We start from the raw sequence: 27,469 nt of genomic DNA, 5'->3' as shown, positions 1-27,469 counted from the left end.
GATTAAAGAGTTTGTCGCTAATGGAGCTTAGAATGATGTTGTTCGACTGCTTAAATTTTGTATGGAAACTGTCAGGATATACCTACTCGTATCTATTGGTTTTTCATGATAGATTTTCTAATTGGCAAGATCTTAGGCAAGATGTTCAAATGTTTAATTCCAGAAAAAAATGATGATGCAGAAATTATTCCTATTCTTCTTCAAACTGAAAACTTCTTTCGCAAACAACGAATTTTAATATAATCACTAATTACTTACAGGGCCAAATGTCTAATCGCAGAGTCTGAATATAAATTCCAAACTTACCTTGAAATGTAAACATAATGCATGTTAAGATGTAATGTACCTTGACATGTTTCATACATTTAATGCGCCTCTAATCTAAAACATCTAGGGCAGCTTCAATCAAGCAAAACGATGCAAGTAGGCAACATTTTAAATGGACGACCCTGAAAACAGCTGTACTTAACTATTATTATGAAAATTGTGTCGTATGAAATAGAAAATTTTGCAGTTGAGCTGGCTTTTAAAAGTCTTAAAAATGGAATTCGGTTCACTATTACCTACCTGGTCTGGTCTGGTTATAACATACTTAAAAGAGGTTTATTTAAAAAAAAATTAAGCATTAACAAAGATTCAAATCAACAATTGTGACGTAGTTAGATGAATATTTTTCTGAGCCAGCAACGAAAGTGTAACATAGCGCCTGTGGTTTTATATGTACATAATTGTTTGATAAACTTTATACGACAGCTTTATTACAATGCTGCAAGAGAGAAAAATGTTCATATACAAGCGACTCGGTCTCGCTTCATGTCGGTTTCATAGAAGAAATTTAAATGTAATATATTTTATACCTTTTATAAAAGCGTATAATAAATGTCGAGATCTATCTCGTTTACTAAATAAAATCCTAAAGGAATGTGCATTTTTTTCAATTAAATTATATTAATGCTACTTTATATTTTTATTCATGTTTATTAATCGTAAATGGGCTTAGTTAACGATTATGGCAAAGACGATGAAAACTAAAAGTTTCCTTAATAACAACTGTTAAAACTAAAGGCCATTCAGGCTTATTGCTAAATCAACCGAATGGAAGAACCTACGGACAAAAAGGATCAAATTATATTTTTCAAAGAGAGTACTTTAACCTAAAAATACAAAAGTATAATAAAATTTAAATTGCTCTCTCTCTCGTGTGTTAAAAGCTCCACTTTCAAACAAATTAATTCAGCACAATTCTTTTAAACCGACCACGAGCGAAAACGTTTCTAACGCTCAAAGTTTATTATTTAAGAGACATTGTAAAGAATAGTTACCAGTTCCAAGCCATCTGGTTAGTTCAATTCATCAGCTGTTGACAAAAAATACCAAAATCTCAATGAAAAGGAGTCCTCGGGATGCGGTCGAACAAAACATGGTGTGTCCTTTTTTGTAGCGGCAACGAATATTTCTACCTGGCAAGACAAATAGATGGTCCGTCCAGCCGTCCTATATCATCGATTTGAAAGTAAATAGAAATACGGATCGTAGGAAATCGATGTTAAAGGATATTTTGCACAAACATTTTGTTAAGATAAGAATAATTTATTAGTCTTACATTTGCACAATATATCTACACAATATTCAAATACCCATTCATTCTTTAATCTTTTTAACTTTATTGAATGAGGTTGGGTTGAATTTTTAAATAACAGAAATAACTACTTTTTTGTTATCATTATCATTCTAAACTTTGCATAAATGCATTTTTGTGTATTTGAATATTATTAAGGCCATTATAATACCAAGGTTATCTACATAGTACCTAATTATTGAATTTCCAATTTGCCTATCAAAGACTTCAATTACACCTGCTCAAAATATCAAAAGAACAAAAGATAAAATAAATAATATTATAAACCGTGCCGTCGATAATCATGCAAAATGTAAATGTTTGTTATTATCTGTTTATCTTATGGCGAAATGTAAACAATAAACATCCTGTGATTGTGTACAAACTCACATCACAAGGCAGAAGAGAGAAAACAGACACACTCTTGTAAGTGCATAATTTCACAAACTAAGTTAATTCATTACGAAAATAGATAAAAATAATGAAATTGCATTCAATAATGTACCTTCATGTTGAAGTACCCAATCAGATCAAGTCTACATTGTTGTTATTAAAATTATTAATTGTTTCATAACTTGTAATATATTTAACACAGACTGGATAAATATCGCCCTTTTTAATGCTATTTTCGATAGCTATATTGCTAAAATTAATATAGACGTGTTTTTTATAACAGTTCCTTGGTTTTGTTAGCTACATTTGAAACAAACAAACTTGCACAAGGCATTGCACAAGAGTTATAAAACATTATTGTGTAGTGATTTGTGGTAAATCAACCTGACTTTACCCGCATTGACCCAAAATACTTTTTCCAGTATACGTAAGGCTGATACCGTAGGAACTAAGCTAGATTTACTGGCTTTCCGTTTTCCTGGCAATGTTTTGCTATTCGGGCTTGATTAAGTAGTCCGTTAGCATTATGTAGGCAAATGTAACTTTAAAGTGGTTAAAGCTTATGCTAATGATAGCATTGAGGTCAGTTTTCTGTATGTTTGTATTAGGACCGAAAATCTATTGAACAAATTACATACAAAAACTCCCTTACATTCGCTATGGTACCTAATTTTTTAGACAATAGTACACACACAGTAGGATTTTTTGTAATGTTACTATTTTGCATTCCAAATAACAAAAGCTATAGGTACATGGGTACATATGTTTCGACACCGATCTCCCTCCATGTAAAAAGTGTAAAAGACGAAAATTACAAGTTTTGACACATGTCACGCGCCAAATACCCTGTCATAGGATTTCGACGGGATTAAAATTCGCAACGCTTTGTGATTTAGCAATATGTTTTTAGCTTTGTACAAAAAAGTCATGTTTCATTTTGTACAGCTTTATCGAGGCGCCGAGCTTCAGAATTATTTATTTTAAAATAAATACTACGATGTTATTCAGTGTAGGTATATCGAACATTTCGTTTAATAGTCGATTTCGCATCGTCTACAAATAACTATTGTTTGTGGGCGGACATTTGAATGCATTGTGTTAATTTAGTTGTACTCTCTCTTACCAAGAAACGAGTTCCTAATTAGGTAACCATCTTCAGTACATCTCTAATGATACGTGTGTGATCTCACTATTTTAACGTACGAAAGTTATATATAATTACTACATCAATCTAATGTAAAAGCCTATTAAGAAAACTATTCCTGAACCGCACAAGTTGTTGTAAAGAGTTTGTTATTTAGTTCCAAAATAAATTGAAAATGCAAAGAGCGCGTAGCCTATAAACCAGCGTATACTTTGAGATTGTATCTCTGTATTTTGTGATTCTACCAACGTTTTATTGATTGTCGCCCTCATGTGTCCAAATGCGTATCGTATGCTCATGCCATTCGTCTACGAGGCCGTGTCTCTAAGCTATCATTTTTCACGCCCTAATCCGAACAGGGCTCGTCAAAGGGAGCGCTTATCGCGGATCTCAATTTATTTCCTCCGGTTTCCAACGTGATATTGTCATAGCCTTGTCATCGCACGGTCCTACATTTTCAGCGTGTTTACTGGATGTTGGCGTCAATACCATGCGAACGGCACGATGTATAATTGAGAGATTTTCACGAAAGCTTTATTTAGCAGTGTATTTCTTTTCCTCGTCTTCTTAAATTTTCACATGTTATATGTGAGAAATTAAAGATGTGCTTTTAATGTACTATGTAGGTCTTCTTTACAAATATAGATACAATTTTATAATATAATGAAAAATTGTGAACTATATAGGAAAAATTGTATACACAATCTGATTCCTTTTATGTTTAATATAGATTCTTTTCTAAGCACATTATATTTATGTAAATTATAGTGCATAATGCCATTATAGCTACATCCCATATGCAACGGTACCCCAGCTCATCCGTCGTCATGTAATAGTTGAAATATTATACATACTTGCATAAACGATTCGCTAATACGTATGTAATCTATGTAGGAAGAGGAAGCATAAGATCACGACCAAGATGGATCAATGCTCGCTTGGTTCACATGCGTGCACTCACTATTAGTGACGATTCATTCTGACTTGGCTTCAGATGAAAATGAGCATAATAGACAAGCAATCTTTCAACTAATATCTGTATACAGAGAAAGGTGATTACGTGTTGAAATCGCTTGACAGAGCTTTTCACAATATAATGTCGTTGCACCTGAGCCATTATGACTAGAGTTAGAGTGTGAATTGTGGTACATTAACTATTTACTTTCGAATATAGTTTCTTATTATATTATGTAGCATGTAGGTAGCAAGAAACAAGTTAATTATTAGAGTTTTTTTTATATTACAATAAAATAGATCTGCGAGAAGTAGGTAGTTGTAAAGTAAGAAAACATATTCTTATTATCAACAGGTACATTATTATCTACAGTAAGCCAATACAAAATAGCAGTAGTGAACCCTTCGTTCTAAAGGTTCGTTATTGCGCGGTGGTGCGTGTAAGGTCCTTTAAATTTGACATTTATCGGAGAACAAGTAAAATACTCTATTTTGAAGTAACGAAACGGGAATATACCTTTATCAATCTCTTACCAGACTTTCTCGTCATATATATAGCTAATACAGATCGCTGAAGCGAACCTCGCATGATATTTGTGCGGAAAATCTGACACAGTAAGCCCGAAAGCAAAGAGCAAGTATGTTTTCCACCCTAACAACCTCTAGGGTGTAATTAGAGTGAAAACACGGTACTCGCTGCTCTCACTGGCGACACGTTAGCTCTCCTGAGATCTAATAAGAGAGCCTATAAAGCTAACGCCAGCTTAACGTTGTTGCTCTGAATGATACTTAAGTTATAAGTGATCCCTTTTACTCTTTAGAGTTAGAGTTGCCACTTTCACCGTGGCCTTTATGAATAATACAGTTGAAGTAGGGTTTACGCTAATTCTTTCTGTGTATGATGAGATAGCAAAATGACGCAGTTTATGTTTAAACAAATTAGTTAACCGTGTAACTAATGTCACTAATATGATTTATTAAATTATATTTTAAATGAGCATGTTCGATTATAATTACAATTACGCCGTTTACTTTCTATCGTGATTGGGTACAATTTATTTACGTCATGTTTCAACTTTCAAGTCGCATGTAGGTAAGATCTAATATTCTATATTTTATTATTATCTACTAAGAAACAGCACTACTAAAGTGTAATTTGGCTAATTTGATTTAATATTTTTATCTTCATAGGCCAATAGTTTCTCACAGTTCAAATAGTTCTATTCGTATACGTTGTTGTCAATTGAATGAGAGAATTAACGCTAAAGGCACAATTTACATTTGATTCAAATAGGAACATAATACCTACACAAGATATTCATTCGTGAATAAAATATTTCAATTTCTATTTACATTTCCGAGAGAAATGTTTACAACTTTTTCAGACATGAGAGAATTTATGTAAATGATGTTTCCGAATGAAATTGATACGTTATACGGAAAGGTTGCCTTGTAAATATAAATTTTATGAAAATCGCTGCATTAAAATGAATTTTCGTGAAATGGAATGATGAATATTTATATACATATGTATATGAGCGTGTATTTCTTCGTATTGGTATTATGGTCGATGAAGCGTGGGCCTTAAAAAAGGGTCGGATCAGAGATGGGATTAAGCTGAGAAATTGATCTTTTTGCGGCACGCATTACACTGCCGTACAATAGGCAATAAACTATAGGATAATTAGTTTCCTTTCTTTCAATATCATTTTGTTCGTTAACAATACTTAAGTAGAACAAGTATCTCGTGAGAACATTTTCATAAACATACTTTTCTATCGGACTTCTATCTTTTGTATTGCTTTTATGTGTACACTACACTTCAATCACTACTTACCATCTTGTTTATGATGCTTACTGTTTTTTTTCTCGTTGTTATTTTTATCTCATAAGTTTTACTTGAATACCTATAGGCTATATCTATTAATTATTTATTTAACGCACATTATCAATGCTGTTATTTATGCAGTAATTAAGTTACATCAACAGTTTCTATTAAATTTTCAATTTCATTTCATAATAATACATGCATAATATAGTGTGGGTACTATAAATAAGATAATTAACCTTCAGGCCCTTATTAATGACATAAATTTCACGCCCTAAAGCTATTCCACGATATGGGTTAATATAAGCACAACATATTCAGCGGTCCATAGTATGAGGTACTCCGCAATGTTAGTGAAGTATTAAATCTTCACTAAATTGAGATATTTGCATATTTATAACCTGTCTTATTAAGAAAACTTTGGTTCGTAATTTATCTTGGATTTTGGCCAAATTATCCGGAAATAGGTACGATTAACATTATAACTTATAAGTAGGTATCTTCATATTCGTATCTTTAGGATTGTATAATTAATATTATAATGAACCAAAGAGTTGAATAAACTATCTATAAATAACCATAAACCAATAAGTTTCAATATTTCTAACCACATTCACCTAAGAGATGAAAATTCCTGTGTATGATTCACATACAATAATTTAATTTAATTACTAAATTGGTACATCGCGTGTTCAAATACATTAATTGGCCATATGTTACATTGAACGCGTGTGACGCCTGGTCTGGACTGTAAAGAAAAAAATGACGTGATACGTAGTAAAACTAAATTAAAAAATATAAGTAGACTAAAGAATTGTAATTGATTATATTATATAAATAGGGAAAGTTTTTTAATTCAGCGAAACATTGTAATATCGTTCGATAATTCTGAAAGCTTAATGAAGTTTCTAAAGCCTAAATAATGAGGTTCCCGCTCGAGCCTCAAAGTGAGTTGTGAAGGCGTACTATGACTGGACGAATTAAAAAACAGAGGAGAGAAGAGCCCGCAAACGAAATGAATGTTATTGTAGGAACGGTCATTTATCAAAATGTCCGACGTTCATCCGACTCCATGCCGCCACGCTCCATACGAAACTAAACCCAGAAGATTTGTTTTTATTGCCTTAAAAACTACGGACCTATTAAGCACATAACTAGACGTTTTCAGCCTTTGTGTGTATTTCATCTTTGTTTAAATTTACTATTCACTCTGTTTAAAGATGGAACATATTGATATAAAGGGGCAATGATTTCGTTCTTATTTTATAACCTTTATCATGTTGATTGGATTGTCATTCATATCAACTATACAAGTAACAAACGTGTCGTTTGCGAGGAGCTTAAGCTTATATAAGCACATTGTGCTATACATCGGCGATTAAAATTGTAAGAACCCTCATCCTTTATATCTAATGATGTAGGTCAGTGAACTTGCGCGCACTCATCCGCATATCCGGCCAATATTGGCGCTGCACCATATGGTTGGCGAGTCTAATGTTTTATAAAAAATATTCCAGTTAGCTAAAATCCAATGCAAATTTAATTAAGTGCAATTGAAAAAAATAAATTACTGTTGGTCGAAAATGTTAAAACATTGTAAACTGAAATAAAAACACAAAGCTAATGTCACGGAACAGGAGAAGCCCATTAGCGTTGTAAAAAGTAGTCGAATGAGCGTGGCAGGACTTTTAATTGGCTACGAATTGCAAGATTTCAAAAATGTACAAAGGATAAATCATAACTGGCGCTCTGTTTTTCGTTTTAGCAGGATGTTTCATAGCGGAAGGTACAGGTACTACATTTAGATTAATCTCCTATTTTCTCTTTTTGCATTTTTATTTAAGCCCGTTCCCTTTTTTGTCTTTTACGTCTGATGCTACCTATTTTAGCACCAGACAGTCAACGGTCGAATTACGAATTAAACTCATTTGCATTAGGCTTTTGGGTTTTCGAACTGAAGTTTAAAATGTGAAAAAACATAAAAGAGTCGGTATTATGTCAATGTGCTTGATTTATTTCTATGCTTAGCGTTGAATTAATTTGAATACGCTTACATTAAGGCTGCAGTCTAGCAAAATTGCGTTTTCAACAAGTTATTTGACAATTTTTTCCCGGCTATTGAAATGATAAACTGATTTTTTTTTTCTTGTTTATCAATTAGTGTTATATACGCAATGCGCATGAATTTTTTCACATTTATAAAGTTACTTTATGTTACCTTAATCAGGCCTTCAAGATAAGTCTCTTTCCCCCAAAGACATTTCGAGCTAAGTTTGTGCACTCACTACGTTGCAACCGATTACAATTTATACAATTTGATCAGCGCATTATTATCCTTATATAGTCGTTATTAAAATCTGCTGAATACAATTGCCGAAAAACTTATGATTTTCCTAATTAGAACGTTATAAATTCATTAAATTTCCCATTTTTTGCCTTACAAAAACTATTGATAAATACTGCTAAAAGTTATTTTTTCCATTAATTTATTCGAGTTGAATGAGTATTAAACCTTTAAAAAATTTTTTTTTGAATTTTGATAATTCTTTAAATATTAAAAAAATATTTAAAATAAGTAGGAAAAATCCTAGCGAATTTCTTTAGTCGCGCTCCTTGGGCCGGAGCGTTCTGACGTGTGCTCTACGCTCGATTTTCCTTCATACCGAAGTGAAAGTTGCTCTACTTCATTAAATTTAATATTTTTGTTAATTGATTATTTTTATCTTAGTTTTGTGCAAATATTCGTATTTTTAAACATTTGATTTCGATATGGAAAATAAACGAAAAAAATATGCGTGTAACTACTAGAAAAAAAATTATCTTCGAACATAAAGTTAATGAAACCAAAGGTGATTGGCAAAAATTTCGTTATTTTACGGGGTGTCAGTAAAGGGATGTATATTTCTTTAAAACTAAAGTAAGCTCATAAATTTTCTTATAATATAATTTTTTTTTGAAGTTCCAAAAATGTTTATTTTTCGTTTGAGAAATACGAAACATAATATAAACTTGTATTGAGAACTTGAACTTGGGACATACGGGAAAAATGATTTGTTTACTCCAAAATTCCAAATATGTCGAGGTGTTTTAATTTTTTCTTCTAGTCATTTTGAACGTAGCGGCATGTTATTTGATTATTAATTTTGTAACTTAAATACAGGATGTTGGTTTTATATTCTGATTTTACAGACGCGCTGACAAATTTAGTCTACCATTTCTAGTTTAGACCTCTAAGTACCAATATTAAAACGAATGGATTATCATCACATCATCAAAACTCAGATGTAATGGAAGATCACAATAACATAGAAAATTCAATAGGTGTTGAGAACTAAACAAACACAAGTAACAGAGACGCGAAGAATAAAAAAAGAGGACGAAAACGATAATTCGTTGATGCTTTCCCTTTTCGACGTATTGTTAGGGTACATCACCAATCTGCAAAAAATAAAACTGATGATTCCCAATTGCTGATTAAAAATGAAAAACAAATAATCGACAACAGTGGTGAAAATTTGCTGATCACAATGAAACATCCTTCAGTGGTAGCAGATTTACTCATTTAAAATGTAAAGGAGAGGAGGACAGGAAAACATTATGAATGTGGATGGTGGATTGTATACAGGGTGTAATCGATAAGTATATGCAGGCGATTATGACGTTATTATTGCAGGTATCAAAAAACTTAAAACTGATATCGAAATTACTTTACCTAATGAGCAAAATGACAATTATAAATTTATAACTTTTTAAAAGTATAACGATAAATATCTAAAAAAATTACTTTATACATTCCCATATCAAGAAGGGAAAATGGGACTAGTAAGTAGAAGTTAAATGTCTAATTCCGGCCAAATACATGAATGTGGAAGATGCGGTTAAAAATAAAAAATTTAATATTTGAAATACAATGCAAAAAAATAACACTTTTGTCATAGATAAGAAACATGACTATTTTTTCCAAATTCAGGGACAACTAAACGTTGCAGAAGCAGAAGCCTGCTTATTTGCTGTTTGGACTGGAGTGAATCATAATCGTCTAATATTAATTTAGTGAGAAACGTCTTCCCAGTTCAAAATGGAGAAATAAACCATCCACGCGAACACCGACATCCACGCGGACGGAGTCGCGGGCGGAAGCTAGTCAAAAATAAATATCTTTTGTTTTCATTTGCGCATTTTTCTATTTTATAATTTTTTACACAAACATTACATTTTTTTTTATGATATACAAAATTTGATAGAACGTATTCGCAAATTTTGTGTACTGATAAAAAGAATCACCCGGTGTAATTTTCACGAAAATTGTTTCAAATTGTCATTTTAGGTACTTATTACGAATATTAAATTATGCATACGAATGATTTAATTTTTAAAAATTAAGTGGAGCAACTTTCCCTTAGTACATTTGTATTATTTACATATAGAATGACAGGATGCATTTGTTTGCACTACTAGACCAAACCCTTAAGTGAAATGTCATTGGATGAATGGGCTAAAGGAGTCATAAGCCTCACATCGTGTGGAATCATGGGCGTTGCTCGCTGCATGAATAATGCAGCATGAAGTTAGCAGATGCGATTTACCGCGCTCGAACTTATGTCCTCTGGGAAATGTTATAAATTGATCTTTTAAAGTTCACTAGGAATGACTGTGAAATTGTAAAAAAAAAAAAAATTAAAGCTATAATATGTTTTACCATTTATCAGAGTTGTAAATAAGACTACAAAGTAAAACGGATTCATACAATATCATGTTTTAGCCGTCATTTGTTTAGCCCTCATTATTTGGAGTTGCAAAATTTCATCTAAAATTAATTACGATTGTGGAAATATCCGATATATCTCTGTATTTATAAATTACAAAAGTCAATTATTTAGGTACTTAAGCTATTCACATTACTTCTACAAACTTTATTTTGCCTCTAGTGACAATAGTAATGTACCTACATATTGTCTAATTTAATATGTCTTTATTACAGATCAGGCAGAGGCGCCGCCTACGCGTGTTCAGAGGCAGAAGGGAACGCGCCGAAGTCCTGCTGTGGTCGGCCTCCGTTGAGCCTATGTGTACTCTTCCTCGGAGTGGTCGGGGCCTGCCTGGTGGCCGCGGGAGCCACACTGGGCGCCTTGAGGCCGCACCCGACACCACTTACGTTAATACTTTTAATGATAGGTAAATATTAATACCTTAATATAGTATGTACTTTTGTATGTGTACTAGATAAAGATATGTATTTTGATTTATAAAAAAGGAGTGTTCTAATGTACCTATTTGGTTTGTCTTAATCGGATAAAAGAGAATGATTCTGAAATGATAATGAATATTTCATTTTATTTATTTTTAGTCTGAGATTTATAAAACTCAAGTTTCCATTGTTATCTAAGCATCTACGAATATGATTTGTTAATATGTATGAACAAGTCATATTGCACCTATTAGTTAAAAAACTAATTTTCCTATACCCAAATATAAAGATGTTGAAGTTGGATATATCAATATGCTTCTACTCTACTTTGCTTTTATTGCTTTGCCCGTGTTCGGCTCTGTTATATTATATTTTTCACATAAACTCTTTGATCATTTAACAGCTCGCTCCGCGTTTAATGTTTCTCTTTTGTTTAAGTTTTTCGATCAAAGGAAAACGTTAACACAACACCTTTCAAAACGTGAACGTGCTATTAGTTTTGTCACTGAGTTTAATAATGAATTTTAATGACGATTTTTTTTAATAACTACTATATAATATGATACTCTATACTCTAGAAATTTTTATTTCTTATGTTACTGCTAGTTGAGCATTGCATTGAAAAACGATCACGTAAATTTTGACGTAATACTTCCAGCATCGAATCCATTAGGTCGTGTGAAACGAAATGTTACTCGTCATCTTCAAAATATACTTGAATTTTATCGATATTTTTAACGTAAATGGGATCGAGATTCCATCTCTGCCTTAGATACCTACTAATTAATAGTAAATACTAAACAAATAGTAAATGATCATAATGGCAAAATTGGTCGCGTTTAAATAAGATTCTACGTGAAGCTTTGGTTAAGGCTTTTTGTTTTGTACTTTTTACAGTTTTAAATATTATATCAACGTAAGGGTAAAGACAAACCTTTCGTACCTTTTTGGCCCAACGCCTTTGAGTTTTTATAAGATTAAATAAAGCTTTGTATACTGTAACAACAGATGCTTGTAATTAACCGTGAAACAGGGGTAGCTCATTGAGTATTCACCGTGCATATGACAATAACAAGTCTAGCCGAAATCTCATTACATCATTCGCAAAGTCGTGTCGGCCCAAGTTTTCAATTAAACTTCCAATGAGTTTTCAAGCTGAATTAATTGGATTTTCATTAGCGTTTGGGACAAATGATGTTGTTACAGACAAGTGATCTATTATTGTGCTGGGAGCAATTTGTACGCGTCACTCATTGGTTACTTCACGCATCAACGTCGATTGATGTGTAATCGAAATCGGTGTTCGGGACTCGGGTAAACCCTGGATTGGGAAACTTTGCCTATATGAACGTAGTTATAGATGAATATATATATAGCATTTGCAAAGTTCGTTTGAAAAGTACGAATGCAAACAGGAAACTTTATTGTCAATATTGTTTGAGCGTCATGTGTGCATGTCACACATCAGTTAGTTACAGTTTTATTTGACTCTTGTTTGCAGAGTCATGTGTGTTTATGGATTTCATAATAAATTATAGGGATGGCTGTTACATGATTGATTAATTTTGTTCGATAAAGGAAATTACAAATTTTACAAATGCTCTATTAAATATACTAACCATATTATTGCTGTACCTATACGTGTCAAAAAGGCTCAACCTATTATTATTTTGTTTTTTCAATAAATTTGGTCTTAATTCGGCGACAATCAAGAATTAACGTTCTAATAAAACTCAATAATACGTACACCAAACAAGAAAACGTAGAAATAAACTCATTACTAATGTAAACTAATCGTGTGTTACATTTTCAGGTATAGGAGTGGTGTTAGTAACAGCAGCAGGGCTAGCGTGGAGGCTAGGGGCAAGAGATGCCCCTTGTGCCCTATTCGGGTTACGCCGTGCGTCATGCAGGCGGCTCGTGCCCCGACTGCCCCCGAGCTACGCCAGGCCACACCACCCGTATGCGGCCATGCTATATCCTGAGTTTCACTATAGGCCTCCACCACCGACTTACCAAGCATCTATGCAAGAGTATAGACTCAGGTATTTATATTTTGAATATTATGGATAAGTAAAGTTGTTTCTGCAAATCCTATGTATGATATACCTAAATGTATTTTATTAGTTGTTTTATAAATATATTGATCAAATATTTCATGTTCCTTAAATATTGTTTGATTTATTTTACATACATGGTTCTGGATGGATTCTAAGTTTGTTCCATAAATTTTAACTTATAATAAAGTGAACCAACATGTGCTGCATATGCTTTATTTGTTGTCATAATTATGTTATTATAATAATATTCTTATTAAATTGTTTCAGGTTACTTCTCTTGGATAGAAGTGCGCCAGTGGTATCACCACCCCCAACATACAGATCCAATTCAGCAAGTCTAGTCAGGTTCGTCATAACTCTATTTTTTATCATCGTTCTATTGTACCGAAAATTGTCTATATAGACCCTCTGTTGTAGTTAGTATAAAACTATTGATATATTTTTTTCATTTAAAAAAGTGCATTAAAGAATAAACAAATATTTTATAGTCAATAAAGTGACAGTCAATTGCGCTGTAGGCATGACGTGTAAATTTTAAAACATACTAGCGGTCCGCCCCGGCTTCGCCCGTGGTACATATTAACGTTTTCTCTACATAAGAACCATCCTCGTACTTCAAGGAATATAATAAAAAAAGAATTATCGAAATCGGTTCAGCCGTTCTCGAGTTATGGAATTACAACGAAAAGTGGCATTGATTTTTATATATTAGACTAGCGGTCCGCCCCGGCTTCGCCCGTGGTACATATTAACGTTTTCTCTACATAAGAACCATCCTCGTACTTCAAGGAATATAATAAAAAAAGAATTATCGAAATCGGTTCAGCCGTTCTCGAGTTATGGAATTACAACGAAAAGTGGCATTGATTTTTATATATTAGACTAGCGGTCCGCCCCGGCTTCGCCCGTGGTACATATTAACGTTTTCTCTACATAAGAACCATCCTCGTACTTCAAGGAATATAATAAAAAAAGAATTATCGAAATCGGTTCAGCCGTTCTCGAGTTATGGAATTACAACGAAAAGTGGCATTGATTTTTATATATTAGATTAGCCCGCTCTTGTTCAAAATTACCTGAAATGTGTAATTAACACACTCACTCGACTATGCTATCAAAATTACGCGGAACGCTTGATGTCGTGTTGCGGAAACAGTACAATATTGTTATTATACAATTAATTAGTAATATGAGAGATTTATCGTGATTTCTAGCATTATGGGCGGAACCCTCAATCCTAATTATTGGTTTTCCTTCTGGATTCTAAGCAACAAATCCTCAATTAGTTGGCGCGTGTTACATATGAATTGGCTCATATTTTTCTTGATGTGAATGAATTTTATTAAATAGTACCTAGATAAAAAAACAATCAAGTTAAATTTCGTGTTCCTTAAGGCAGCTGCAGCATGTACATTGTACCTACATCAGGCTACATGCCGACTGACTTTATGAGCAGCTCAGTGATTAGTCTTTTGTGTCCAGCCAAAAACAGGACCATATATTTAAATAAACCTGTCGATTTTACTTATGAGTCCATTTATAGTCTTACACTTTACACTGTTTCTTGTTTCCAGAGGATCAACGGGAGCAGCGTGGTGCGTATCCGAGTACAGCGGCCCGCCGTCGTACCGTGCACCTCGCGCCGATCCGCCTAACACAGTCTCCGACAACCTCCCCTCTATAACTCCCATCGATCTCAAATATTCCAACGACACAATAGAAGCTCTTCCCAAACCTACCGAACAGGAGAAGGACCCCGACGAACATCTCGTTACGATCGTCCACACGGACGCTCAGCCCGTCATCGTCACAGTCTCTGGGTCTCCCGCCCTCAACGAGTCACGCACACCGCCTCCGTCGGAAATCGACATACTCGCACATTTATAACAAAACACGCGAATGTGTGCTCCCGTGTGTTGTGAACGACGATTGTTGAACAATGAATAAACAAATCGACGGAGAACGAATTTGATTGAGTGCTTTCAGATCGTATGAAAAGTGATTAATTGGTGCCCTATTGTGAATTATGGTTTGAAGTGGTTTAAATTATAGTATAGAGTGGTTTTAATTTGTATCGGAGATTTCTATGCAGATATGCGAATGTAATCTTTCTTTTATAATTATTGAACGTGTATTACTTAGGTATACTAGATTTTAAAAATTTGAATAAAAATTGGATTACATTTACATTTTTGCATGTTGCATATTATATATAATGATTGCGTGTACCTTATCATGTAGATATGAAATGTAAATAATGGCTTTGTTTTATTAATTTAACAAAGAATGTGCCGTGTATATAAGTTACAAATTATAAATAGGATAATAAAGAATACCTTATGTTATATGTGAGATCATGTTAATACCAAAACTCACCATAATGTACAACTTCTGATTTGTTATTGAATAGAGTGCCTAGTACCAATGGTGTTTATATCTTTTGTAAATAACGTGCTTCATTTCTGTCTTTATTACTTGATAATTAAAGAGATACCTACCGTGAACTTGCTATGTTAGAAATATTCAGGGAGTAAGGATATTTTTAATTCCGATCCTTCGATCACCGTAATGTAAATTTCGTAATAGTGTTTGCTAAATTGTACTATTGACTTTATCGGTAATACTTGGACGTGTCGCTAATAACGAAAATGTAGCTCAATGCGAAGCTATTAAATAGAGATCATCTCGATTGTCAAGAGAAACGGAATATTTGCAAAGCATGTAAAAAGAAATGAACATTTTTTTATTTTGTATTTCTTACAAATTCAAAGTCACTGTGAAACAAAAAAAGAGTCACTGTAACAATAAATATGTGATGTACAAATTATCAATCAATCAATTTTGTATCCATGCATGTAACTTTTTTTAATAAATACAAGTTAGCACACCAAAATCAATATTTCCTATTTCCTTTGTCTCTTTCTATAGCGACATGGTCAAGTATCAAAATATCGAAATAACAAAATATTCTAACAGCTGCAACCGTGACCTTTACACTAATGATTGAATGAGGTCAACACACCTAAGAATCGTATTACCTAATTTATACTAGTTAAATTGTTTATTTGTGTTTTTTGTTTATAAAGTTACTATTTAAATGAAGTGTTTTTATGAATAAACATCACCACATATATTTATCTAACAATATGAATTTGCTTTTAAACATTGAGGCTAATATTCATGAATACATTTTTTTTTCCTTAATTATTTTTTATTGTTTTTTTTCCAAAAAGTATAAAGTTATAATAGGTACCTATTGGTAGATATAAGGTTTATAACAATGTATGTTATGAATAAAGTGTACATAATGTTATTTGTAATATAAGATAAATAAAAAGTCTTTAGTTAAAATTTGTGTTTTTCTGTTTCCATTTCAACTATCTACACCTACAACCTCAAGATCACCTTCTTGTCAATAAATAATATAACTTTAATATATTTCATAGGATGGCAGCAGTATTTCATTAAATTATTGGAGATAGAATAAAATATATGTTTGGATAGGTTTGTAACTTGTATTTTTTTTTTTTCATATAAACTAAGTACCTATCTAATACTTTGAATGTCATACTTAGATGTTTATATGCGATTGGTTCGCATTAGTGTCAGGCGATAACAATCAGACGGTAACTGAATGAAAACCCTATTATTTTATACCCTGGTAATGCTAAAACTTTTACAACAACAATCATTAGCTAAAAGCTACGTATTATTTAGGCAAATGTTATCTGCACTTCTCAGCTATCGGCAATTACTCTGAAATACCTGCTTAATCTGAAAACCGCATAATTAGCGAGAAATAGGGACATAAATCTCATTTTGATACACTTTTACAATAGGCCAAATTGTCTTAAATAATTGAAATACTCCAGTAGAAAGATAGGTAGGTACAAAGTATCGTATTTAATATAATATTATATTAGGTATGCAGATATAAATAACGAGACCGTGTAACAGGTCGACTTGCGTAGCAATCTAGCAACCATACGTTGAAATGAAAACAAATGAAGTCTACGGCTGCCGGGTGAAATCCGGCACAAATTGTACCATTCTAAATGTAAATGAAAATCGAAGCACAGCACTGAATTCCGGAACAATGGTTCACTGTAATTATATTGTAAAACAATTTTGTCGCACGCCCCACGCTCACGGCTCTGGGGAGCGAAATTCAGTTGAGTTTAATAAAATCTCGTGTAGGTAATGGCCTACCGGGAAAATATAATAAAGCGAGAATTATGAATTTTTCTCTTTTTTAATTAAATATCCGACCGCAACAATGCCCTCGACCACCATTAAAGCATTTTATGTGTATAACCCAACGCATTTTTATTGTTTAGCTAAATTCTTTATTAATTACAAACGTAACACCCGAAATGTTTCTTCAAACAGACATAATATTATGTACCTACATTGTACATATTATATAAAATTATAAACATTAACGTGATACTTACCTAATGTTGAGTTCAATGCTGTAAAGAACAATTTTCTTTATGTATTCTACAATTGCATCATATAATAATACGTAGGACGGAGGTACCTGAGTCCTGACAAAAGTGATTGTAGCAGTAACCGGGCTGCTTCCCCGGAGTGTACGTAAGCGCTATTCAAGCGCAAGCTATGCATATCCGATACAATCCCCTATTTCCTTCCAATCTTGAATCTGCCTTCACAAATGGTTAGCCAGGCGTAACTTTTGTCTATAAAGCCATGTCCTTCCTGAATGTTAAAGGTAATAAGATTTAAAATTCTACATGGACTTTCAATATTGCTTTACTAAAAAGATGCACAGCGTTGGCTTGTTGGAGGTATAACATTTTCACGAGTTCGAAAACCTAGGCGAATTACAAAAGCTATTGGTTTGAAATAGTCCAAGTACGCTCTTAGTTTATATTTTATTACGTTATAGCAGGTAATATTCAAATGATAAACGCTTCTATAAGTACGGACTATTATCTACAAGCGGGTTTTATTTCCCACAGGCGCATTAGGGGCCCGCTTATTTTGAAAAGCAACGAGTAAGCGAATAAATCGTTATTCAATAGAACCTATAAGAGATGCCGACGAGAGATGATTTATTGACTGATCGGCTTCTCCACCGCCCATGCTAATGGTGCCTCAATGAGAACATGCTTTATGATTTTATTTTCATCTAAATGATTGGTTAGATACGGAACATAATTTATATAAGAGTTTTTTGTAAAATTTATAAGTAGGTATTTTAACAATTTAATACAGAAATTTTAAATTGATAATGATGAGAATCTGTGGAAGTCGATATCAAAGGAAGGGATTTTAGAAAATTATATGTAACTAGATACTTTTGTTAAAATTGATTCAACAACGCACGGAATAAACAAAATGGTAATTTCAACAAAGCAATGTATGTGGTACCTAGTAGGTAGGCAATTTCCATCAAAACGTTGCTTGCAAACCTCCTGCTTTAAAGCAACTTTCATTAAAATTTACAATAATATATTATGTACTCAGAAAGAAGCTGTATATTAAAGCCATTAATAACAACGATTTAATTAAACAAATGTAAAATGGGGATATTGAGTTGCGGCGCGGAAAAAATATTCTTAATGTAATATCATATTTTTTATGTCGAGACGGCCGCGGCGTCAACTCGAACGAATTCCAGAAGTTTTCCCATTTCCATAAGTGCCTTAACCTTCACTTTATATTCAAATATTTTAGATTTTTTATATCTTTAGGAATGATTTGTATATTTTATTTTGTACCGTTAAGTTATATGTATTTTAATACTATTGAGGTTTGTATTTGAAACGTAGGTACTAGATTGTATGTACTTAGTAAACTTACAAGTCTTTACATAAAAAGAAAAGTAATGTAATTCATTTAAATAGTCTTCATTTGTGTTAACGTAATTTAACATACATTGAAATAACTGTCAAGTATATTTTCTTTCGGTTATAAGTATTTATTCAGAAAATATTCTTCCAAGAATTGAAATAAAGTCCGTTGATGGGCAGAATCACATTGCACTCGTCTCCGTTGATACCCGACTTTCTCAGTTATACATCCTTCCTCTATGCCCGACTTACAGACCGTCCCAACCCATACTTACTTATAGTGCCTACGCAATGACAAATACTTTGCGAAATGAAACTTTTATAGCAGACGGCTTGATACTCTTACTAGAGTCGAGGAAAATTTCCTCTGGATTTTTTTTCTTTATTAAACTTTATGGTTACTGAATATTTTTTTGCTAAGAAAATTAAGTATAAAGAGAATAATTACTTTATTCACTGATATTTTATATTCAGAGATTACCGACTTTAACCACATACCTACCTGTTACCTCTTTTTGTAACCTAGCAATTGACATTAAATAAAAGAATCTAACAATTCAATTTGATATGAACATGAAAGGCGCTATAATTTAAGTAAGTTCAAAATATTCTCCAAGCAACATAGTGGATGTATGATAAATTGTATTAAATTTTAAAATATCCTGCCATTCATCATACCCACGTCACAATTTCACGTAGTTCATTTTTTCAGTAATGTATATTTCTGGATAGAAAATTAGTTTTTAGTTATTGAATGTCCTATATATTTTGGTGAGTCTATTTTAAAAACGATGCATATTTATATTATTAGAGAGTCTTTTAGTACTTACTTCAATAAACAGAGAAAATGTTAGTTTGCAGGCATTTTAACTGTGTTTAGGAGTTATTGCAGTCATTTAACCGCCGTTGAATAATTAAAAAATCCCTTTCAGTACGGATTTCAGGCACTAAAAAGGGTGCCCATGAAACGCCCGTAGTACAGTTTCACTCATTAGCATACATGTCACACTACGAGGGGTCGGTGGATTTCGGTTAAGCCGCCTTTTATAAAAATGTAAGTCACATATGAGGTCTTAATTTAGGATGCCCCTGAAATTTTTTCTGTTTGTTTTTACAATTCATATTTCATACCATGGATGACAAATGACTGTTTTCTACTTTCTTTATTAGAATAGACGCGGTGTTTTTACTATTTTCGTCTACTGTTCGGTAGGTATGCCTATTAGGAATAAATTTAAAGGATTAAAACGTCCCCTTTCTTATGAACTGATTAAGTATATGTTATAAAATAATCTATTTATCATTTAAGTTCTTAGTTCAGGTATAAAATTGAATTATATCTTCTTGATGCGCTAGACAATTTTAACATCGTTTACTGGTGAAACGTAATACCTACGTGCAATCGAAATTTTAAGCCACAAGGTAAATGCGTATAATCAGCATAGTTTGAGTGCATGCCGCAGGCACTGTTGCTCTCTAATTAGAATTTACGGCCCGTATGCACCCCTATAATGTTCTGTGTACGTTCGAGCGCGTAACGCGTTGTAGAATAATTGTTCGTTCAAATGCTGATGAATATTTTAGGTATAATCATTGTTATTTTTATTAACCATAACATTTACGCAGAGCTTTTTATACAGATTTTTGAACTGGAATTTGATTTCATTTATGGGTGTTGCTCGTGTTCCATCTAAGAACTCTACCAAAAGATAAAGGCTTATTATTTTTGGTAATAAAAGCACAATATTTATATTCCATTTTTTTACTTATGTGTTTAGTGTAGGTATTAGGTATACGAAACACTAAAACCAGCATTATTCTTAACTTATCCTTACCTAATTTTGAGCAGTGTTTCTAATTCAATGAAATATTATAATCCTATTTGATAATTCTAGTGTTAAGTAGAAAAGAGATTTCCATTTTTAGATTCGATTTAAAAAATAAAAGTCGATATTAACATCTCAATCGGTGAGTGATAGCGGTTTTGGAGGGATTAGCGATAAAATCTTGGCCGCGGCGGGGTTTACCTTCGTCAAAACGATTCCCCAATACCTTCCCGTACCTACTGGCTTATCGGAAACTAATTTGCCTTCAGTATAGCTTTGTGAGTTGAAACTTTGGTTTGGGGGTGGATATACTTATTGTTTTTCGATGATTAGTAAAATTTTTTGATTCTTTATAGTAATTAGTTACTACCTACGTGATGTTTAATTAAGTTTTGTGAACCTAATTATTTATACATAATATGTAGTTAAGTATGTAAAAAAATATATAGTAGAGAATAGAGATTACCTATAGTTAGGTACATAATATATAGGTAACTACCTTACGGAAAACAACGGAATCATTTTTTATTTGTGGCGTCGAAGTTAAATTGCCTATGGACCTATCACCTAATTAAAGTTTTAATGTAGGTATAGGTATATTTATTCGTTCTAAAATACAACAGAGCGAAATAGTAGGTAGGTATCTACTCTCTAACTTTCCTCAATTAACCTCAACTCTAGTGATACGAGTTGTAGGTACACTTCTCTTTTGGGAGAACAAGTTAGGATGGTTGCAGAGTACCTAGGTAAATACAAATGCAGTTATATATTATATAAATATTATGTTCCAATTCGAAATAATTGAGAAACCTAAGCTTTCAACGCGCATATGGGATATGGTCATATGGATAAATTATAGTTTTTTAAGTCCCGAGTAGGGGAGGGGTACGGGGCAGATGCTTTATGCATATATATCTGTTTCACTCTTCGATTTTCTTTAGGGACAAATAGATCAGTGATCTGTTAATCCTGCTTGACCAAGATTTACTTTTTTGGTTTCAACCGGAATAGAACCCAGGACCCCTCTACGCACGCGCGTCAACCACTACACTGCACAAAGGAAGCGGTCATAAATGTGTATTAATTACTATTTTTACTAACATTTGTAGCGACATAATGTTTTAGAACGCATTAACTCTTTAAATCCTACCTTCAACCAATTTAGTAAATATAAGTAGTTATCTAAATTTTAAACCTTGCAGCGTTTATCATAATCGATTTACTTTGGACTCATCAAACTTGCTGCCGATTTTAAACCTCACTTAAAACATTGCTGAATTTGATGAGAACTTGACAAAATACTTTATCTGAGAGGGCAGTCAATGTGGCGTTAAATTCGAGATTTATGGATAAACTTTGAGATTTGAGCTTAGCAATGAATCAAAGGGCCTCTAACGTCTCGTTCAGATTCATTGCAGATAAATCGCCATGATGGATCAGAACACTTTTATCCTGTGTCAGATTCGCAAGTCATTGCTTTTGGGGCACGTATGATACCTACTAGCGTACTTATTTGAATGTTGATCACTAACTTGATCCCACGACTTCACTCACGCGGTACCCGAATAGAAAAATAGCATATGGGCATATCCACACTATCTCTGTACTAAATTTCATACAGCAACGAGCAGCTGTTACATACATGATACATCTCTGCCAAATACCTATCATCAAAATCCGTTCAGTGGTTTTCGCGTGACAAAGAAACAAACATCCATGCTCACTAACTTCCGTATTTATATTATTAGGTTATTATTTATCAATTATTAACTGTAATGTAAATATGTCAAAGAAAATGGCACATGTAGATTGTAGAGCCTAAATTTTGTGGTCCTGCTCTTCATCAATCAATCTTTTCGTGTTTATAGAAGCAGACAGAAACAAACAAAAGGGACTAAACTCTTGTATTATTCATGATAGGTTTTTGCAAAAAACTGATATTTTCTGACTGATTGAAAAATGGTCTTTGTGAAAAGATAATCTACCTATATCCTGTAATCGTAAGGCGTATTTCCATTATGACATGAAATTATAGAGTTTTAGGCAATATTCTGCTCATTGCACAAATAACAGTAATATCATGTTATGTATAAGTCAGTTATCATCAAGAATGAAGTAATTCCAGGTAAAACGAAATAAAAAAAGTATTGGAAAACTTTTAAAATTTTATTAAATAGATACATTTTTGCATATAAAAATTATCTAGTGAGGCTATCTAATAATTAATTAGAACTAAGACAAATAAAATGGACAATTATATTGAAAATGCATAAATAAACACGCATCATTTCATATCGCGTACAATTATTAAAATTTTACTGAACACAGGGTAAAATTTCAAGGTACGTTAACATAATAAATCCAATAAAATCATCAAGAATGTTTGAACAGCTTTATATATTTTATTTAATATAATTTTACATGCAAATTGTCCAAATATATGTTACAGTATAAGATTATGGCAAAGCGGTTATTGAAAATAATTAAAAAAACTAATCACTTCCTCGTACAAATCCAAAAAATCTTGTTTTCTTAAAATATATTTTCATTGGAAGTGTCCATATTGCATTGCACATTCAATTATCTATTTAATCAATACGAACAACTTCCAATACCAAGAGATTGGTACATAATATGTAATAAAATAAAATTATAGTTATTGAACATTTTGAAGTGTGATTTGTTTACTGTTGGTCATAGACGAAGGTATAATAAATATTCATTGAGTAATTTTAAGTCATCTGATCACTGAATGATCACAAAGAACCAAAAATGGTGGTTTCCACACTCAAGTCCCGAGTAGATGTCTACCTGTAAATAAAATAAATGAATTAATATTTAATAAGTTATGTAAGTATAGTAACTTTTAATGTTATCCCCTTGAAGTTACATACTTGGTTCTATCTTTGTTGGACTGTTTGTATTGTTAAGGATGAGCAGAAAAAAAATTAAGTTAGCACATTTCAGCAAAGAACATTCACCAAGATGAAAATTCTATAGGTCGGCTTCTCGGCTAGGTTGTCTCCAAAATAAAGAAAATATTTTATTAATAGGTTTGAAATCAACAATACTAAAATAATGAGTCTTTGATTATTGAATTAACTAACCAAAGTCAATAAGAGAAAGTGAACATAATTTTGCTTCTAGTTTCATGTAATTTAGTTTAAAGAATAAAATATTACTAATTATTATGGTTTAATGATTCTGATTTTTCATCTGCAATTTATTTTTCTTATTTTTTTATACATTAATTATACTATTTATAAACCTTACTTCTTATTCGAAGTCTCCTCCTTAGCCTTCTTCTCAGCCTCGCACCGTTTCGCAGCCTCCTCCCACTGCTGGCGGATGATCGCGAGCCTGGCAAGATCCGCCCTTGCTTGGTCGGTTTTACCTTCAGTGCCTGCTCTCTAATAAAGTGGCAGTCGACTAAAGTTCTATTAATTACACCATTTACATACCTCACTTCTTTGCAGTCTCCTCCTTAGCCTTTCTCTAGAAGCCACATTGCTCTTTGTCAATGGCCAGCTGCCTAACCAAATTTTCTACACCCACAAAATATTATATATACCTTACTTCTTCTTCGTAGTCTCCTCCTTAGCTTTCTTCTCAGCCTCGCGTCGCTTGGCAGCCTCCTCCCGCTGCTGGCGAATAATCGCGAGCCTGGCAAGATCTGCCCTTGCCTGGTCGGTTTTGCCTTCCGCGTGCGCTTTCTGATACGCGGCCGCGGCCCGCTGCCGTTCTATTTCTTCGCGTTCACGCCTGAAATGGGAAATTTAATTCTATATTGCATCATCCTTACTAATATTATAAATGCGCAATAAATCTATCTAATTTATGTAGAAAGATCATGACTATTCAATGTCCCGTGTTGCGTTTGAAAACTTTGAAATGCTATATTTGGATGGAAGAGCATTTAAGAATATTATATTATTATTATGTGACAATGAAATAATGTCCTTTTTATAGTAAATAATGCTGCGGAGCTGATATAATTTGCACGCCATATTTTACGGTTAATGGAACTATAATGTAATTTTGTTATCTTTGTACACACATTATGCAAATAAAGACATTTATTTATTTATTATTTATTTAAAAAATGACGAAATGGAGACTCAACCACTGAAATCATTAAACAATCAGTTTCAGTACATTTGAATCATAACAGGTAGCTTATTTTCATTACTTCTGCAGAGGGGTTAGACAAGTGGCTTTCGTTTAGCGTAACGTTTGATAGAATAGATTATGAATGTATGAGATTGACATAAGCTGTAGATAAATGTATCGACAGCTTACGTCAATGTCATACATTCATAATCTATTCTATCAAACGTTACGCTAATAGAAAGCCACTTGTCTAGGGGGGCAGTCTATGCTAGTGGGTAGAACCAGAACTCTATTCATTTTGAATTCACATGTTATGTTCAGTCTATATAATACAAAAACAGCAATGTTTGTTGGCAATAAAATTGATTTTAAGGTTTCAACATAATATATATACCAAGGGTGAAGACAGTGTGGACTGCTAGTATTATAAAATGCAATGATTTGATTATTATTACCTTGATAGTTGAGGTTTCTCTCCTTCACCAAGATTGTCCAAATTTGATAATTTCTTATTCTTTTTAACTACTCGGTTAGGGTTCTCAACTTCTATCAAAGCAGATACACCTTTTGCTTTTGCTGGGGCCTGAAACAATGTTGGAATATAGTTTTAAATGAAAAATACAGTGGACTTTCTTTTAATATATATATATATATGGAAGTAAAAGTGGTAAGCAAGGTCCTATATCCCTTTTACTACTGTTAGTGTGTGTATGGGTGATTGACCAACTATGCACAGTAAGGACAAGACTTAAAGGTCAATGTAAATTCACTGGGAACGGATGCCAAAGCTTTGTTATATTGGTATTAAAAATTAATACATTCAAAATACTTTGTTAAGGTAGTAGGCATATAAATTAGATAGTTTAAATGAAAAATGAGTCATGTCTATGGAAAAAACAGTTACCCCATCATCAGAATCGCTTTCATCACTGCTGCCAGATCCTGACTTATTTCCTTCAGACTCCTCTTCACTTGAGCTTTCATCTCCATGTTCCTTTCTCCATCTGAAATTATATTTTTCATAATTTTAGACCATGGCAACAGAACAAAACTACACATGTACACACAGAATAGAATAAAATAGTAGCGAAAACACGATTGCAAGTTTTATTTATTACAACAGATTGCTGATAGCTTCATGCTTTTATTAGAAAAACAATTGTATTTCTTTGATAAAAACATATTTTTATGAATAGTCCAAACAATGCTTTAACAAGTGAAAATTTTCGACTTATTCAATAAACAAAAAAGCAAACTTACTTTTTTTTCAGTTCTTCCTGTTTACGCTGTTCTTCTAGCTCTTCTGGGCTGGTAAATTTACGGTTACGCCCCTTGTGATTGGTATACTTTCCTTAAAACAAAATCTCTCATGAAACAGGTTAAAACCCAAACAAAAAGCACATTTAAAATAACATTGGCCGACATTGAAACATTGTAGTGAGAAGAAAATATACTTACCACGTGGCATTGTGACGAAAACTTTGGTTCAAGGTGTAGGATCTAATAGAAGTATTTTTAGTTTATTTGTTAATTATTAAAAATAAAAGGATGATTAAATTTTGGACGAATTTAACTTTGACGTCAAAAATTAAAACGATTGACGAATGACGATTCCGAATAGAACAGATAACATATTTATTCGCTTATTATTGCCATATCATCAAGTTTCCTACAGGTAACGTAAAATAAAGTTATGTATAATGCTGGTGGTGCTGGTGCCTACAATTAAATATATATGATACTTTATATGTAATAGGTAATTATAATGATTTAAAGAATACGTTGAAAATTATTCGTTTATTAATAAATAATAATAGCCTTCTTGTTAATATTAATAAGTAGGTATTCCTTTTCACAATAGATGGCGTGCATAGCGGAGCTTGAATAATGAATAGGTACTAACACAGATGTACTACGATAATAATTTTAGTACTTTTTATGTAGGTACCTAATAAAAAAACGGGTATCATAAAGTTTAACTTATGCAATCAGTTTACATAGAAGTTTTATAATAATTTCATCTACCAGAATAAACTCCAGTTCGACTAAAATATAGAATGAAATAATTTTGGGGTAACTAATATACTATTTAATAGTTCGGTCAAACTAACCAAAAGGAAAAATAAGAGAGAAGCTATTTACATATTTACATACTAAGTGAAAATTGTTCAAAACAGGTATTATTACCTAAGTACTAATTACTATAAATTTCAAATCCCCGTTATTCTGGTACATACCTACCTACTTTGAGGAAAAATAAGCATAAATGAATGACGAATAAACTGATATTTTACTTTTGTATTTAAACGACTTGTAAAATTTTTATATAGTTTTTAATAAAATATAATTTTATCAGTTAAGCGGGGAAACGACGAAAATGACGCGCTAAGTACACCCTACTACCACGAGGTGGCGTGGTATCTTGTGCAAATAATTAATATGATGATTTATGGGCATTTTCACAAAAATGTACCCCCTCCTTGAAAAATATATATTTTTTGATAGTATTATATTTTAAACTTTTTTTGGTCT

General features: G+C 32.6%; 2 protein-coding genes across 3 annotated transcripts in view; one reads left to right on the top strand and one right to left on the bottom strand.

The window, feature by feature from the left end:
• Positions 1 to 16,536, top strand: part of LOC123695339 — an 80,976-nt gene extending 64,440 nt beyond the window's left edge. Inside the window, exons 2-5 of the mRNA XM_045641165.1 lie at positions 10,919 to 11,112; positions 12,939 to 13,170; positions 13,453 to 13,530; positions 14,760 to 16,536. Of these exons, the coding sequence (XP_045497121.1) occupies positions 10,919 to 11,112; positions 12,939 to 13,170; positions 13,453 to 13,530; positions 14,760 to 15,072 (817 nt within the window). The 3' untranslated portion in view covers positions 15,073 to 16,536. The remainder of the gene's footprint in view (positions 1 to 10,918; positions 11,113 to 12,938; positions 13,171 to 13,452; positions 13,531 to 14,759) is intronic.
• A 6,574-nt stretch (positions 16,537 to 23,110) lies between these two features.
• On the bottom strand, positions 23,111 to 26,563 carry LOC123695359 (28 kDa heat- and acid-stable phosphoprotein). Of its 2 annotated transcripts, none has more exons than XM_045641189.1 (6): positions 26,396 to 26,563; positions 26,198 to 26,288; positions 25,842 to 25,941; positions 25,393 to 25,520; positions 24,404 to 24,589; positions 23,111 to 23,638 (listed from the first exon to the last, which is right to left on the bottom strand). In XM_045641189.1, exons 1-6 carry the CDS (start codon positions 26,403 to 26,405, stop codon positions 23,635 to 23,637), a joined length of 519 nt encoding a protein of 172 aa, XP_045497145.1. In that variant the 5' UTR covers positions 26,406 to 26,563; the 3' UTR covers positions 23,111 to 23,634. The 2 variants fall into 2 exon arrangements, with proteins under 2 accessions (XP_045497145.1, XP_045497144.1); XM_045641188.1 differs by having other exon boundaries at positions 24,399 to 24,589; positions 26,396 to 26,562.
• Positions 26,564 to 27,469: the final 906 nt, after the last annotated feature.

Source organism: Colias croceus, chromosome 11 (assembly GCF_905220415.1).
Source record: "Colias croceus chromosome 11, ilColCroc2.1".
Lineage (NCBI taxonomy): Eukaryota > Metazoa > Arthropoda > Insecta > Lepidoptera > Pieridae > Colias > Colias croceus.
This window is presented reverse-complemented; position numbering and strand designations above follow the sequence as displayed.